General features: G+C 41.9%; 2 protein-coding genes across 2 annotated transcripts; both read right to left on the minus strand.

Annotated features, from left to right (window-relative positions):
* Positions 1-6,499: 6,499 nt before the first annotated feature.
* On the minus strand, positions 6,500-6,971 carry EDB93DRAFT_1087873 (uncharacterized protein; the record flags this gene model as incomplete). Its single annotated transcript, XM_041446091.1, has 2 exons — positions 6,500-6,643; positions 6,690-6,971. 2 exons carry the CDS (start codon positions 6,969-6,971, stop codon positions 6,500-6,502), a joined length of 426 nt encoding a protein of 141 aa, XP_041306381.1.
* A 1,925-nt stretch (positions 6,972-8,896) lies between these two features.
* Positions 8,897-10,252, minus strand: EDB93DRAFT_1241327 (uncharacterized protein; the record flags this gene model as incomplete). The annotated part of the gene is made up of 4 exons (XM_041451863.1): positions 8,897-9,190; positions 9,227-9,281; positions 9,349-9,544; positions 10,249-10,252. 4 exons carry the CDS (start codon positions 10,250-10,252, stop codon positions 8,897-8,899), a joined length of 549 nt encoding a protein of 182 aa, XP_041306382.1.
* Positions 10,253-16,365: the final 6,113 nt, after the last annotated feature.

The following is a 16,365-nucleotide window of genomic DNA, read 5'->3' on the forward strand; positions in this document are numbered from 1 at the left end:
TCTGCAAAATATGGTCACGTCGAGTCACACCTCGGCATAGCACCGGCACAGTCAACTTTGACTCTCCGCACTGCGCAAGTGCTCTCGATCTGCTGGCGTTGAGTACTGAGTCGTCGAACTGGAAGCTTGGTCTGGAATACAGCAATATATTGTCATCAACCATTATGCATCATGATCCATGTAATTATTATTGTGAGTGTACTGCCATTGATATGGTCCTGAATAAGGTTGACTCCTGCCATCATACATCTGTACCTCAGCACCAACTCGAAATTCCCCTCTGTTACCAGCTGCTGGCACAAATTGGGGAATGGGTGGAGGCACATACCTGCTGAGTGAGGGAAGATCTATGTGTGACATCGAGGGTTGAGGGATAGGCTGTGGTTGATAGGTGCCAAATGGTGCGTGCATCAAATTTTGATGAATTGGCATGTCTTGCGGTTCTGACTCAGTAGTGTTATTGCCGATTTCAACATGCTGCCTGCGAGAACGAGAGGGATTAAATAAACCCTCATACCGCTGGTCTGCCCTTCAGTAAGTAATTGGAGGTTTTTGTGGGCTTTTGAATGAGGTTTAGTGAGGTTCTGTGCCCGTCAACAAAGAGTATGGTATGAGACATAGCAATTGTCTTCATTGCATTGTCAATCTGATTCCATGCTATGTCGAGGGTGTCTTTGAATCAACAGGACTTCTCATGCCACTGAAGCCTGAGTGCCTTGTAAGCTTCTTTGCTTAGAGTGACCTTAGGATAAGTACAAGGGGGTGCCCATACATGTTGAAGGTGAATCAACTCAGCTGTTGGTCAAATGATAAATCAAAGGGAGGGACACAAGAAGCTGATGTAATGATCTGGTGCAATGCCTAGTCTGCTATGCTTGCAGGGACAAGCACGTTCGATCCAAGGGGAAGCAAGGAAGACAAATCCACAGTCGCGCAGCAGCTGTGCAAGGCAAGCAACATAAGCACAAAGTGTGGGAAACTCGTGCGCGATTAGCACGGGAACGCAAAATGCGAAAGTGCGAAATAAGACAAGCAATAGACAAGGGCTCAATGAATGATAACTAAAAGGACTGCTAATAGATTCTGACTCTAGCTATGGACATGATGGGGGAACTCCACTAGGGTAAAGTGTGGTGTAGTAAAGGGTGAAAAATGCGGTCCTATATATGTAATAATGTATGTGAGTCAGGGTCCATGCTCTAATATGGTGCCATTCTGAATAAAATGCAAAAATATGTACCAGTGAGACTTGCTGGACAGTGGATGGATGCTCTTGGATGATAGGGCAATGGAATCGCAGGAAAGCAAGCAATGCAAGGGCATTGCAAGGCACAGGAAAGTTGCACAATGCAGGAAAGCATCGCCTGATATGGAAATGACTGAGGAAAGGTCATGGAATGATGCTGCAAGTTGGTGCTGTGAACCCGGTGTAACAATGGTCACGGCGCTGGGCTCGGAACCAGGCAATCCAACACCTACATCCATACCATTTCCCGACCTCCCTTGACCTTCTGAAGGCCGTGCACTTGTCCGAACCTTCCGCAGGCAGTTCTTGCATTCTGAGGCCCGTCCGAACCTCACAAGTTACCATACCATGTCCTATCCTCATCCTTTTGACTTTGCTGGTGCGTTTTCCCTTATTCTAATTATATGTTGACTACGCCTTAGTGCTACACGGATAAATTCCATTGGCATCCTGTCAGGAGCCTCGGAATATGTATAAACAGTATGCATCGTGGCTTATTACATGTATACTTGCTTTTCTGCTTGCCTCGCGGCTTATTACATAGGTTCGGACTTGCTTATCTCACTACTAGTTTCGCCTATGGATTCCGGTCTCTCATGGAAGTAGGATATAATCTTGCTCGCTGGCTACTGATACTTCACTTCACTTCCTGTACTTCAAGTTGTAATTAGTAGAGTCACCTTGGTATAATTGTAACTGCGCAATCAATCTTTGTTCATTTGAAATGATTGTTTGGCTAGACTGCTGCCAATTCTGCACTTCATTTATCCTTGAGTTCCGATAGATTAGCGTCGTTTCTGGACTTCAGACGCTTTGCAAAAATCTTATATTGTTATTCGACACATCAACACACCAATACATTGACATACCGACATATATTGACCCTCGGACAGCTCTTGCAAACCTTGGAAGGCATCGCTGTCCTGCATGATGTGGGAATCATGCATGGACATGAATACTAGGTGACCCTCAAAAGACAAAGTCTGTTAGCTTAGTCCTCAGACTAGTCAACCCATACCTTGGTTTCAAACCATGGTTCATATTTCCAGTTTTCCCCAAGTTTCATGATCTGAATACATTTTGACGGAAAAAGTCTAATGTGAGATGGGAATCACATTTAGACCTAGTTGACGTGAGAAGGGAAATGAAGGTTAAGGTATAGCCTTGCCTTTGGCTTATTCACTTTGGCTAGAGAAAACCATAGAGAAAAGTACAAAGCCTATAAAAAACCTATCCAAAAAGACCATGTTTCAATTCCTGCCAACTGCATTATTTTTTTGACTATGTTTCAATTCCTGCCAACTGTCTTATCTTTGTTACCTACTTTTCTCTAGTGTTTCTTTACTTTACTTTTTCATTAGGATGCTTTGACTCACCTGACACTTCATAAAATTGTACCCATAGGGTATGATGTCATTATGATGTCATAAGACTCCACAGATACTCCTGCAGGTATTCTGTTGAAAGATATTATGTCATCAAGCTCTAGATTATTCTACTCCACAATGACATCATCCATGATGTCATTTCCTTCTAGAATATTCTGCTCCACAATGACTCACTCTGACTCACTCATGGAAGGTTCTGGAATCTTTTGCTCCACAATGATGTCACTCTTGATGTCATTATGATGTCATTACTCCACATTCCAGAATGTTCTGCTCCACAATGATGTCATAGTTCCATCTTTCACTTGTATTTTATTCTTTTATTGGGTTTGACCCAATATTTTGATTGGTCCTCCTTATTTTTTATTGTTTGTGAACCTAGGTTACTTTCCCACACAAAATGTATATAAGAAGAGCCCATTCTCCCCCCCAAAAAATATGATCTCCCATTTGTAGCAATCTGCCTATCAGATATTTCACTTGTAAAGTTAGTTCCTTTGAAGTGAGACAAGTGCAGGGAAAAGAATTCCCTTGAGATTATAAGTTTCTTACCTTAGAAACTTATTTAGTGCTATAGACCAAGCATTCTTGGTCACATATATTGTCTTTGAGACCCCTTTGTCTCATTAGGGACGTTCAAAGTTGGGCGCCCACGCCCACCGCCCACGCCCACGACCCCCCTCGCCCATATACCACTACCCATTTTGTACTTGAATGAATGTATTATATAATCAATGATAACTTAACACTGTCCGAAACCACATTACACTCAATGGCATGTCTCCGAACATCACGCGAGCAATACCTTCACTCATATCTCTTGCTTATGGTTCTTCGTACTTTGTGTCAGCCAGATATGACACTCGAAGAGGCAGCAGTACAGCAGCATTGCGACTTATCTTGCATTCTTGCTATTCAACAAACTCGTTATCTACAAGAGCGCTCCCCTGTTGCAAAAGCCAGCACCCTGCACATTGCTTGGGAATACGCAAAATCTCTATCTGATCATAATCGCTTTATTCACATGCTCCGTGTTTCTCCAATGATGTTTCAAGTCCTGCTCAATCTAATTGAAGGTCATCCGGTTTTTTCCAATAATTCCAACAATGCACAGGCGCCCCCTTCGTCATCACTTGGAGGCTGGTAGTGCACAGTCTTCCTGCCATGCGGGCCGATACCAGTGGTGATGGCTATTGGAGTGACATTCGGACGAGAGGATAAGATTCGATGAAGAACAGGAAAGAATTTGAATTGCTCAACAATCTCATCTGTGTCATGTTAGAATTATTCTGGCGGAAAATAAGTAACATACCCCAAATACACTGTGCTTTTGGAGTTGTGGTTGTGTTGGGTCCATCAGCAGGGACATAGCATTCGAAAAATTCATTGTCGGAGACATTGCCATTCGCATCAGATTGGACCCCTTCACCAGTTGTTCGGAGACGTCGAGCATGCACCTTGTATTTTTTTGTTAAGCTGAGCAGAATTGTAAGCTGAAAAATAGTGAGAAAAGCACAGCACTCACTACTCATACTTTCGTTTGACTCGGTCCCCCATTGCGACAGCATTCTGGCTGTGCAATTGCAGGAAAACGGCAGCCGCCATGCGCTGATACACCGTCACTTTGCTATCACCTGACGTGTTCTGACACAGAAACATCATATCTCGTATCATATATGACAACTTTGACTCACTTACCTCGCCCTTCTTCCGTTTGCCTAGAAGCACGACTCTGTTCTCCGATAGTTCAATCTGCGCCAATAGCTGCCAGACCAAGTCATCAGTCCAGACAATCTCCGGGATTGTGACGCCGTTATCCTTCTTCTTTGCCATATGCGCAGATCTGATTGATGGTGAGTGAAGGTAACAAACCAATAAATTTTCAGAATTACTTTGTATTATCTAATTATGCAAACTACATTTTAGGTGACGACACGTGGGCGAAGGGGTCATGGGCGTGGGCGGTGGGCGTGGGCGCCCAACTTTGAACGTCCCTATTGCTGTGTGCCCTTTGACTAAGCGATCTTAGTCATCTATCATATTGTTGAGACCACGTCTCACTAGTTGTCCCATAGACCAAGCGATCTTGAATATATATATCATATACTTGAGACTGTTGTCTCATAGTTCCAGTGCCCATAGACCAAGCGATCTTGGTCATATTTTGTATATTTGAGACCACGTCTCACTAGTTCCAGTATCCAAGTCCAGAGCCTAGAAGGAGATTTCCTAGGCAAATATGTCCCAGAAACCGAATTACGTGTCTAGAAGCTTATTCCTAGACAAGAGATTTGAGTTTCAATAAAGAAAAGTAAAGCTCCGGCTAGGTTGATCTTAATAAAAGATTAGTTTAGCAAGCCTCCCAAGAACTCACACATTATCTACCACAAAATAGGAAAAGTCGTAGACCGTGTTAATTGAGGACTGGCAAGCAGTCTTATTCAAAGTGTAATTGTGGTGTCATTACATTTACACGACTTTATATAAGACCCTCGGTTATTAAGACATCGCGCTACTTTGGACAACACTTTCGCAGCTTTGGATGACTTTCGACCGCATCGGACAAGTACCTCAGTACTTCAGATGTAGTCTCAGAACTCTGGACAGACATTAGAGAGGTTTACTTCCAATATCTTGTCTACTCTCTGACTGTATAAGACTTCCCTTGCATTATCAAGGTAGTTCTTTAGGTTGTCTCTTGGGACGAAGCATACTTGCATCTCTCAGGACTAGGGACTCACATTCTGTAGAGCCCAGCCCAGATCTACTCTTTACACCGGGTGGTATGGACTGAAGTATTATGTGTTGCAAGCCTATCCTTATGCAAATCTCTACAACATATTGAGTGATTCTTGGTATAGAGAGACTGGAGGACCATTGTCAAGGAGACAATACAGTATCAGTGATTTTTAAGCTCAAGCTCAAATATTTAAACTCCCTCAGAATATATTTATCTTTTCAAACTTATGATGGACATCCAACACATAACTTGTAGCTAAATAAATGAGGAATGTGATCTACATGTAAAAGAATAAAAGCCAAAACAAGTAAAGCGCACATAAAAAAAAGAGTGTGCCAAGAAGCTTGAGAATGACCATAAGCATAGAAGTTTGCTGCTAGTAGTGAGATTCAAATTAGTATGATATTGGCCGTGACATTTAATATCACTCACCCTTACAACTTCAGGGCTAAGCTGCATGACATGAAGGTCGGCAAAGAGGGCCATGGACAGAATAGATGAATGCTTGTATGACAGATCCCATTTGGGAGACCTAAACATTGCCTCCCACCAGCTGCTGTGGGTAGTTTGAACTAAAAGATAGAGTCTGGGTAAATTTTCATCTCCCAACCTCAACTGATCTAGTGTGGCATCAGTATTAGGTCCAATACTAATGAGCGGCGGCCCATGTAATTAGGATTCTGGCTCCAGACCCAGTCCCAAAAACAGCAGGTCAAGATATAGCATCTACATGCCTGCACCAATAAACCTACTGTTATGGTGTTGATGGGACAGATGCAGCATTTTTCTTTCTAATACCTGCAGCCTTGTGAATAGCTGCAGATGGTGCAATGTGTCCCGCAGATGCCTAAAATTCACCTGAAAAGGCTTGAGCAGAACACTGAATGTGTGTCCAGTGCTGGTAGATGCTGTGGGCCCTTGGAACTGATATGGGAGGCTGGAACTTTAGAGTAGAGTTTGAGTTAGTGATTGTTAGCATTATCTGAGTAATTCAAACTGTTTGGCTCACATTAGTCATTGTGGTTTTATGTCTTCAATGAGACAGTGTTTGTTGAAACACTGAAGGTGTGGTATCATAAACTCCTGGGCAAACACCTACACCCAGACCGCAATGTCTCCACCAATTCACTCAGGTAATTCATAGAGTTTACAAGGTGTGATGTAGACATTAATAGGGAGTTGTTCAGGTGATATGGTTGCAGTTGCTTCAAAACCAGCATATTGAACAAGAACTGAAATTCCACCATCCAGGCAGTCTTGTATAGTTAGCTAGACAAATGTGAGATTTAGCTACACAAAAATACAGGTGACTGACTGCATCAAACATGTTCTGTAGCACCGCCTCGACTAGCGCATCATGGCTGAGTGTCCTCTTGTCCATTTGTTTAGCAGTAGCATTGAAGCCAATGTATGACAAGTGAAGGCCACCAAGTTCCCTAATCTGATAGTGAGTCCCGTTGATGTGTGTGTCATACCTCAAAAAAGCTCTAGTGGCTGCTTGGCATTCATTGTTGCTAAAACCTTCTGCAAACATTGATGTGTGCAAATCGGCAATACTGGACATAGTGAAGCATGCTGCTTGAATTGCAGACAGCATGTCAGTGGTTTTGGATGGCTTTTGTCATGATTTTGTGGGAGTCAACATCATGGAACCTATGATGAGTTAGAGTCTGCAATTATGTACTACTAAGTAGTACTAGTGTGATCTAAGTCCAAAGTGTAGATAGCAAGAACTAGTATGAATTTAAAGAGATACTACACACCTTGCAGTGTAGAGATTCACATAATTACAGGCTTGCAACGTGTTATCCTTCAGTCCATACCACCTGGGTTCGCAGCACCAACTCGCAGCATCATTCCATGACCTTTCCTCAGTCATTTCCATATCAGGCGATGCTTTCCCGCATTGTGAAACTTTCCTGTGCCTTGCAATGCCCTTGCATTGCTTGCTTTCCTGCGATTCCATTGCCCTATCATCCAAGAGCATCCATCCACTGTCCAGCAAGTCTCACTGGTACATATTTTTGCATTTTATTCAGAATGGCACCATATTAGAGCATGGACCCTGACTCACATACATTATTACATATATAGGACCGCATTTTTCACCCTTTACTACACCACACTTTACCCTAGTGGAGTTCCCCCATCATGTCCATAGCTAGAGTCAGAATCTATTAGCAGTCCTTTTAGTTATCATTCATTGAGCCCTTGTCTATTGCTTGTCTTATTTCGCACTTTCGCATTTTGCGTTCCCGTGCTAATCGCGCACGAGTTTCCCACACTTTGTGCTTATGTTGCTTGCCTTGCACAGCTGCTGCGCGACTGTGGATTTGTCTTCCTTGCTTCCCCTTGGATCGAACGTGCTTGTCCCTGCAAGCATAGCAGACTAGGCATTGCACCAGATCATTACATCAGCTTCTTGTGTCCCTCCCTTTGATTTATCATTTGACCAACAGCTGAGTTGATTCACCTTCAGCAGGTCCTAACAGCAGTCTGTGTGCATATACATTGATGGACCTTTCCATTCTTTTGGCATGATATCATTGCATGAACAGTGCAGCTGTTTGCCAGCAATCAATGAAAAATTGATCAATCACTTAATGATAGGATGTGAACATTACTATGTGACTCTGTGAGTCATTCTTAGTATAGCTAACCAGTCAGAAGTTCATTAATTTCCTTGAAACAAAAACTGATGTACTATCTTACATCCAACTGAGTCATTTATCTGTACATGAAAAGTATTATGCAAGTATATATCTACATCCTTTTACATGAAGTGCATCTTCTTGGCCAAATTCATGTATTTATCTTTGAAATTCTTCCTCCAGTATTAAGGTTGAAAATGTCATCATTGCTAAAGATGGTAGCAGCATCAAAATCCACTTAGTGTGCATGTGTCATATCCCGCGTTCCGGAGCACGATCTTGACAGCATGGCATGTTCCATTTCAACCCAGTCAAAAGCATCATCATTGCTAGAGATAGTAGCAGCATCAAAACCCATGGGTTAAAATGGAATGTGCCATGTGCACTAAGCATTGTTGTTGCTAGAGATGATGGCAGCATTGAAACCCATGGGTTAAAATGGAATGCACCATGTGCATTAATTTTACTGTTTTGCAGTAGATCCACCCCTTTCTTATTACATGTATAATGGTTACTGACTACTTATTGTACCAAGTCAGTCAATTATAGAATGTAAGAAATAAGTCATGTCCTCTGTGACTGTGTTGTGTTCTTCATTGTCAAGAGCTTCAATGTCATTGAATTCTGATGTGAGGGTAACAATATTCTCTTGCTGCACTGTGGTGGAGATTAGCAATGAAATGTACCTGGTAAAAAAACAAGACTCACCACCACTGGTATCAACTTGTAACTCTCCCTCTGGATGGGCATGGTAACCCTCCCTGCTGGAGGCAGTGTTCATGAGGCGGGTGCCAATACCCCTGACACCAGAGAAACCAAAAAGGTTTTTAATCTGATCTAGGCAACACAGGTGAATGGCATTGATAGCCACCTATGAATGCCACTGAGATTTCAGCTCAGCAGCGAGCAATGAGTCAGAAACGAGAAGATTGTTGATGACAAAAGATGTCTCAGCGGTTTCATCATGGATAGCAGTATGGAGGCAGCAGACTTCCACATTGAGTTGTGTGATTTCTTCATGAGCTTGAAAAAGTTTGAAATACTTGGTAGTTGCTTTGTGATGAGCTGGCTTTGCCCAATCATGGCTTTGGATATCAGTGTGGGAGTTGTGCAACAGGTCAAACTCGCCAAGGAAGCTGTAGTCAACAATGTGCTTCCATGCAATCTTCGGTCTTAGTGGAGTCAAGGCTCAAGCCTGAACATTGTAGTGATTGATGGCATTGCAAATAGTGTCTGAATGCTGCTGTAAAGCCTTGCTAATTTATTGATGTAATTTGTACCCTGGAGAAAATTAGTTATATGAGTGCATAAACCAAGTGAAACTCAAGACCTGTGCCCGATAATGAGAGCTTTGAAAGCTCAAATAATCTCATAACTACCAGACATTCCAGTTCATCCAATGCAGCACAATATTTTCCTAGTGTTGCTTCCTCCTTGAAATGGCTGGATTCCTCACTACCAATAATCCATCTTTTGTCCACAGATAAGAGCATTTTGCAATGTGCTGAAGGTGAATCAACTCAGCTGTTGGTCAAATGATGAATCAAGGGGAGGGACACAAAAAGCTGATATAATGATCTAGTGCGATGCCTAGTCTGCTATGCTTGCAGGGACAAGGACGTTCGATCCAAGGGGAAGCAAGGAAGACAAATCCACAGTCACGCAGCGGCTGTGTGAGGCAAGCGATGTAAGCACAAAGCACGGGAAACTCGCGTGCAAAGGCATGGGATCGTGAAATGCAAAATTGCGAAAATGCGAAATGTAATGAGCAATAGATGAGGGCTCAATGAATGACTACTAAAAGGACTGCTAATAGATTCTGACTCTAGCTATGGACATGATGAGGGAACTCCACTAGGGTAAAGTGTGGTGTAGTAAAGGGTGAAAAATGTGGTCCTATATATGTATCTTGCTAAGTGAGCCGAGTAGGAGATAATGTATGTAATAAGGTATGTAAATTAGGGTCCATGCTCTAATATGGTGCCATTTTGATAAAAATGCCGAAATACGTACCAGTGAGACTTGCTGGATAGTGGGTGGATGCTCCTGGATGATAGGGTAATGAAAGCACAGGAAAGCAAGTGATGCGAGGGCTTTGCGAGGCTCAGGAAAGTCGCACAATGTGGGAAAGTGTCGCCTGATATGGAAATGGCTGGGGAAAGGTCAGGGAATGATGCTGCGAGTTGGTGCTGCGAACCCGGGTGGTATGGACTGAAGTATTACACATTGCAAGCCTGTAATTATGTGAATCTCTACAGCACTACTAGCATTTCTGCATTCTGTAATTTAGCATAGGAAGAATCCACACAGAGATGAGCTTTCTTGAGCGCTTGATTAATTTGTTCCAGGTTAGTGGCATTGGTTCCAGTAAGGGCATTATTACCAGCTGGGTGTGCAACATCCCAGTCAGCCCTAAAAAAACTTCTCATCAGGGATGGATATCAATTAGCAATTAAAGTTTCATAACCTTTGCTCCACTAGCTCGTTGAGTACCTCAACATAATGAATACATAGCTGGTCTCAGGGAGGTGGATGCTTCAAAGTATCAAGATATGTGTGTTATAGAATGCAAATTCCTGCTGGACTCAGCAGAAATGGTATTACCTAGACAACAATATTTAGGTAGATCTTCAGCATGACCTATGCTGCTATGCTTGCAAGGCAAGCACATTTAATCTTAAAGGGATTGCTATATGGTATTAGTTTAGATAGTTAGTTATCAATAATAGAAAGATAATCCAAAGCTAGGAACTACTTGTCTGAAGGGAAACTGTCGAGTCCAAAAATATCAGATTTGGGTCAGGTGTCAGACTATGTGTTGGACTGTCAGGAATGCATTGGACGGTAAAGGAATGTGTTGGAAGTATGTCGGATTGTCAGTCAAATGAGTGTTGGATGTTTTGGAATATTTCAGAGTAAAAGAGCAGATAGATATTTCACAATACAAAAAAGTACTACTAATATCCAATGACTTCCATCCTACTACTGAGTAGGGAAAAGTAAGTAAGTTAATAGGTAGGAAGTACTGGATATCATATAGTGTCAATGTAGAATTTCAGAGTGCATTGGGTGAAAACAGTAGCACAAAATCGGGTCCGAATGTATGTAAAAGAGCATGAGTACTGCACCTTTTGTAGATAACATGTAATAACACTGTCTGTAATATTCAATAATGCAAAAATGAGTAAATATGCACCAGTGGAGATAGATATGACTGGACAGGACATAGGAAGGACAAGTCTGATGCAAAAATGTTGGGTCCAAAACTTTTGGGTCGGGATCGGTGAAGATGAGGAATCTAAACTGTGGGGAAAGTTGGTGCTAAGCTAAGCAAACACAGATAGACCCGGGCGCGAGTGAAATCATCGTCCCAAGGGCAGCTAACTGAGTAAAGGAAACCTCTCTTTGTAAAAAGAGGGACACCAAACAACTAATGAAGTACTAGGGCTAAGTAACACGTGAAGCATGAAGCGGAAACAATGCAATATACGAAAGGCAAATGCGCACAATGACGTGTGAGTGCGAAGGGCGAAGGTCGAGGTGCACAACGCGAAGGTAGCACGCGCGAGCAAAGGCGAGAGACAAGCAAGCAAGAGAAGCAAGGGGAAAGGGAGGCGAGACGAGTGTTAACACCCCAACTAAGGTTGGCTGATGCTAAGACAGAGACTGAGAACCAAAGTACATGACTTTAGACAGTCACTTGCAAACAACGAGTAAAATTCTTAGTATCTAGAGACACACAGAAAGTGGGCGGAAAATCGACCCCGAAAATAGAGTCAAGAGATAGTATATGTAAAGATAGTTAAGCGCCACTAGGTGCGCAGGTCTGATGTAGCGAGCTGAGTAAGCTAAATATAGTACACGAAATAGGTAATAGGGTCTCAGCTGCACGCGTAGTGCTAGGCCGAGAATTAGCGATGGAAATAATTAGTCAAAATGGGAATATAGTGACAAAATGCACCAATGGACATCTAAGGACATGGGGAGGACAGATGGACGGGTATGTGGACGATGCTAATGCGGATGCGCAGTGCGCATGAAGTACAAGTGGCTGCATGCGGAATCTGCAAAGTAAAATATATGAAGTGCTACTGCGCAAGACATATCCTTAGGATTAGAGCTGAAGTGTGTAGGGAATGTGGGAGAATTCGAGGGAAGTGCCTGTGGAGACACAAGGCTCTACATCAGGATCAGAATGTCAGAGATGCATCAGACAAGGACTGTTTGACATGAGTATTAGAAATGTGGGTTTTGAGCCCAGTGCTGCAACTACCATTACAGTGGGATCATTGCCAAATAGTGTCCATGGGCCTGCTCCCACCTTAGTGAGGTAGGTAGAGTATGTTCAAGGTATAAAGGTTAGAGCTGGGGCCGTTTTTAAATCCTGGTGTTGAGATTTAGCACATTCAAGCCTAATAATACTTGGCAAGACACATAACTATCAACTATAATTAGGCTTCTTTATTGGGCAACCCAGGTGAACCTGCACATTGATTGTGTCACATCCTATCACACTTCAGCATGGTACCACCACAGTCAAGTTTTATTCTCCAATCTTCAAACTCTGTTTACTGATTGTTATGACTGGGATAGTTCTTCTGTCAATGGTCAAGATAGACCAGTCGAAGTTGACAGTTCGTTGGCCTTCCTAGTACAAGGAAGGTTTCTGGTTTCAGGGGGTTCCTACTAGACGAGCGCTGCGGCTTCTATCTAGGATCAGTGGCGAGTGGTTTTAGCACTTCTACCACAATCAAGGATTCAGGCTAAGGACAGTGAGTGACTGCTTTAGAATCAGGTATCAGGCTACAAGGGTGGAGATCTTGTAGATCAGGATTCAAGGGGAAAACCCAGTAGATTAAGTTAAGGACTACAGCTATGGTACATGGGGTTTATATAGGTAAAAGGGAGCGGCGCAGCCGCGACAAGAATGGTAACAAAGATAGGAAAATAGTACAACCTATCAAGATAGCAAAGATAGGTGAAACCGCCATGCGGCGCAAGATAGTATCTATGTTACAATCAAAAGGAAGAGAAGTGCGGACAGCCCGCTTGATAAGAGAATAGCCAAGTCTAAAAGGGTCTAGAGTCGGCGGCCTGGTTACAAGAAAGGAAAAATGAAATAGGAGTAAATGTTATTGTAACACTGATCCACAGGTTCATGACATGCTGATGCATCATTAGTGGTAGTCAAAGTGGATGATTTTGAGGTGATTTAGTGTATGATTCAGAAAATGATTTTGGATGCTGAGAATCAGATTTTGTGTTGAATTGTGCTGAACTGTTAAAGTGCCTCTGGAGGTGTTTCTTGTGATTCTGAATTCGATTTCAGACTGTAAACAGCTGTATTTCTCTTATTTAAAAATACAAATATCTAATTAAATATACTTGTCCTGTGTGCTAGCAACTATGAGCACCCTCTAACATGGCACCCAAAGGAAAAGGTGTTTAATCTTTGCTGAAAGCTAGTAAGAAGGTACCTGTCAAAAAAGTTAAAAAAAACACAGCAAGTGGGTATCAAAGTTGAAGTCGGAAATATCACAGAGGCTATCAAAAAGGCCAAGAATGAGAAAGATGATGAGGAAGTCCCTGACATCGAGTGCATGAAAGATATCAGAAAACAGATAAAACATAACTCACCTTGAGCTGTCAGTTGGACAGATACTTTGACCTGGTCCCTCATCAGTGCTGTGACATCTGATAATACCATCCGAAAGGGCTTGTACCCTGAAGGTGCAAATGTGTCAACTGAAAATGGAGGTGCAAAGAAAACAGAACACCACTAGGCACTCTGTAAGGTTCTATTTAATGACCATGAGGAGTATGGCAGTGTGTTTGAAATGGTACTTGGCAACCCAAAAGAAAAAGCCTTATGACAAGCATGGATGCAAAAGATCAAAAACCAAATGCAGACATATGTCATTGTTTGGTTCTGTAATTTTTTAATACTGACCCTTTTGGCAGTTTAGTTTAGAACAAAAAACACTTACATGTGTCAAGGAGATGGGAACAATGGGAGCTGACATTAAGCATAAGAAAGATATCAACATGAGTCAGGTTAACAGCTTTACTACAAGATGAGGTAAGTGCCACTAACTTGGTCATCATTTTCCATGCCAAGACAACTTTACCAGTGCAGATTAAACAAGAAAATTTTTGTAATTCTTTAAGATGTGAGCTCTTATGGCTAATCATCCTAGTTGAATTTCTATAGGTGTTGGTAATGTGGATCTAGCTGCCGACCTTTGATTCTGTTATTGAATGATGGTGAAGATTTGTATGAGTCACAGAGTGAGTCTATAGGATTATCTGATGTAGAGCATGATGGAGAAAACTTGAGTGGTGATGACACAAAACCTCCAAAATGTTGGCATCCAACAAAGGTCAAAGATCCTACTGATGAAGATTGCAAGCTTGCAAAGAAGTTAAAGGTTGCAATGAGCACTAAACCATTTAAGACAAAATCATTCCTAGACAGGTATGCAAGATAGAGGAGGAAGACTGAGTATACTTTAAGGAAGCTGAAACTTGAGCATCAATTTTGCATGGCTCAATTGCCCCACATTAATCAGGCTGGCCCTTCATAAGCACACTATTAAACAAACAACAATGATCCCTATGAACTTCCAATTCTCCTACAACCAGAGTACTCCAATGGTGGAAGTTCAACTAGCTATGATAATCACTAGACTTGTGACCAATTTTGAGCTTTTTTTTGTTTATATTTGAGTAATGCACCTTTTGGCTGATTTTAAACATTGCTGCCATCCATTTTGTGCAACTTTGAAAGAATTATCTTCTGAGTCTGAAAATGATGAGAGACCTTTCTCGATCATGTGTTGGTGTATCGTAATCACCATCCTCTAGCTTATCTGCCTTGCATATTATTGAAAAGACATGCAAAGTAATGCAGGCCACAGTCCAGTATGTGGCAATACAATGAGTCACTTCATTCTGTATCTTGACATAAATACCTTTGAGTGAGTAAAAATGCCTCTTTAATTAGCCAATAGCATGTTCCAATTGAATATGAATCATGAAAACATGGTTATTAAACACCCAATTATCAGACTCCTCCCGTTCTGGTATTTTATTAGGTGCAACCATCCAAGTTTGTATCTGAAGCTCTATGGTTAGTATACTCGGGCTTCAGCAAATAAAAGCTCTTACTGGGTATGCAGAACCTGCCCAAATAAATTCCCCATCTTCGAGTATGTCATCGTGGTTCTGAGTAATAGATGTCTCTTGCAAAGCACTCATATTATGAGTACTTCCAGTATGCCCATAGCTAAAATCAATAATTTGGAGATTTGAGAGTGAGATGATCTATTAAATATCATCAACTCAAATATATTGTGTTGCAGATAAAATATAAATATAAATACTTGGACATTCAATAAATAATTTGACTTTTGGTCAAAGTAGCTTTCTTCATACCAATGTGGTCAGTCATGAAGAGGAATGAGTGTGCCATCAACTAGGCACCACACATTCCTCTATGTATGACAAGAGTGAGCTTCAACCCAGGACTTTGCAAGTTCTTTTTCATCTGCAGTGGAAAATTGAACAGCAGATTCACAGAAAGATGGGCAAAGGACAGCTGTCATGACTCTGTAGGTAATGAGGTGGACAGTTCCCTTGCCGAGCTGAGTCCAATCTATAACTTCCTGTATGCTGGCTCTATTACCATCATGTCTGAAGTGATTTAGTGCAACTGTGAGTTGGTCTGTGAGGGGAATTTGTTCATTTTGGGAGTTGTTAGAGAATACAGGATCAGGTGCAAGTTTGGTGCATATTTTGTTAAAGGTATATGGGGATACTTGAAGACTCTTGCAAAACTTATCAGGACATTATGGCTTCAGTACATCTAGCACATATCAGCCCAAAACAAACCATCTGGATTCAAGCATAGTAGTAAATTTTTGGTGTGGCTTCAGCATGCTAATAGCACTCATCTTCCACTGAGCTTGCTGAATTCCAAGAATCTTTAATAGGTACTCTATTTTGGGGTGATAAATAGGTAGGCAGGACACTTACCTCCTCAGGCTGCTGCTATGACCCAAGACATAGCATTCAATAAGTCTAAAACAACATCAATCAGTGGATTCATCGCATTGGGACAGAACTCATGTAAGTATAGTGCCAGTTTGTATGAAATGTTGTATGTATGCACCTTGTACATATCTGGATGTTTTGCTGATGGCATTGCCTCAGTCTGTAGTACTACTACAAGATCCAGCTTTAACCTGTCTTACTGGTAAGAGACACACCGTTTGAGCCCGTACATGTCAAAGGGACTTTGGAGAACAAAGTAGAGTAATAATGGAGGTATTATCAACTAGA

The sequence above is a fragment of the Suillus bovinus genome (assembly GCF_016758785.1).
Source record: "Suillus bovinus strain UH-Sbo-P2 chromosome Unknown EDB93scaffold_39, whole genome shotgun sequence".
In the NCBI taxonomy this organism is placed as follows: domain Eukaryota; kingdom Fungi; phylum Basidiomycota; class Agaricomycetes; order Boletales; family Suillaceae; genus Suillus; species Suillus bovinus.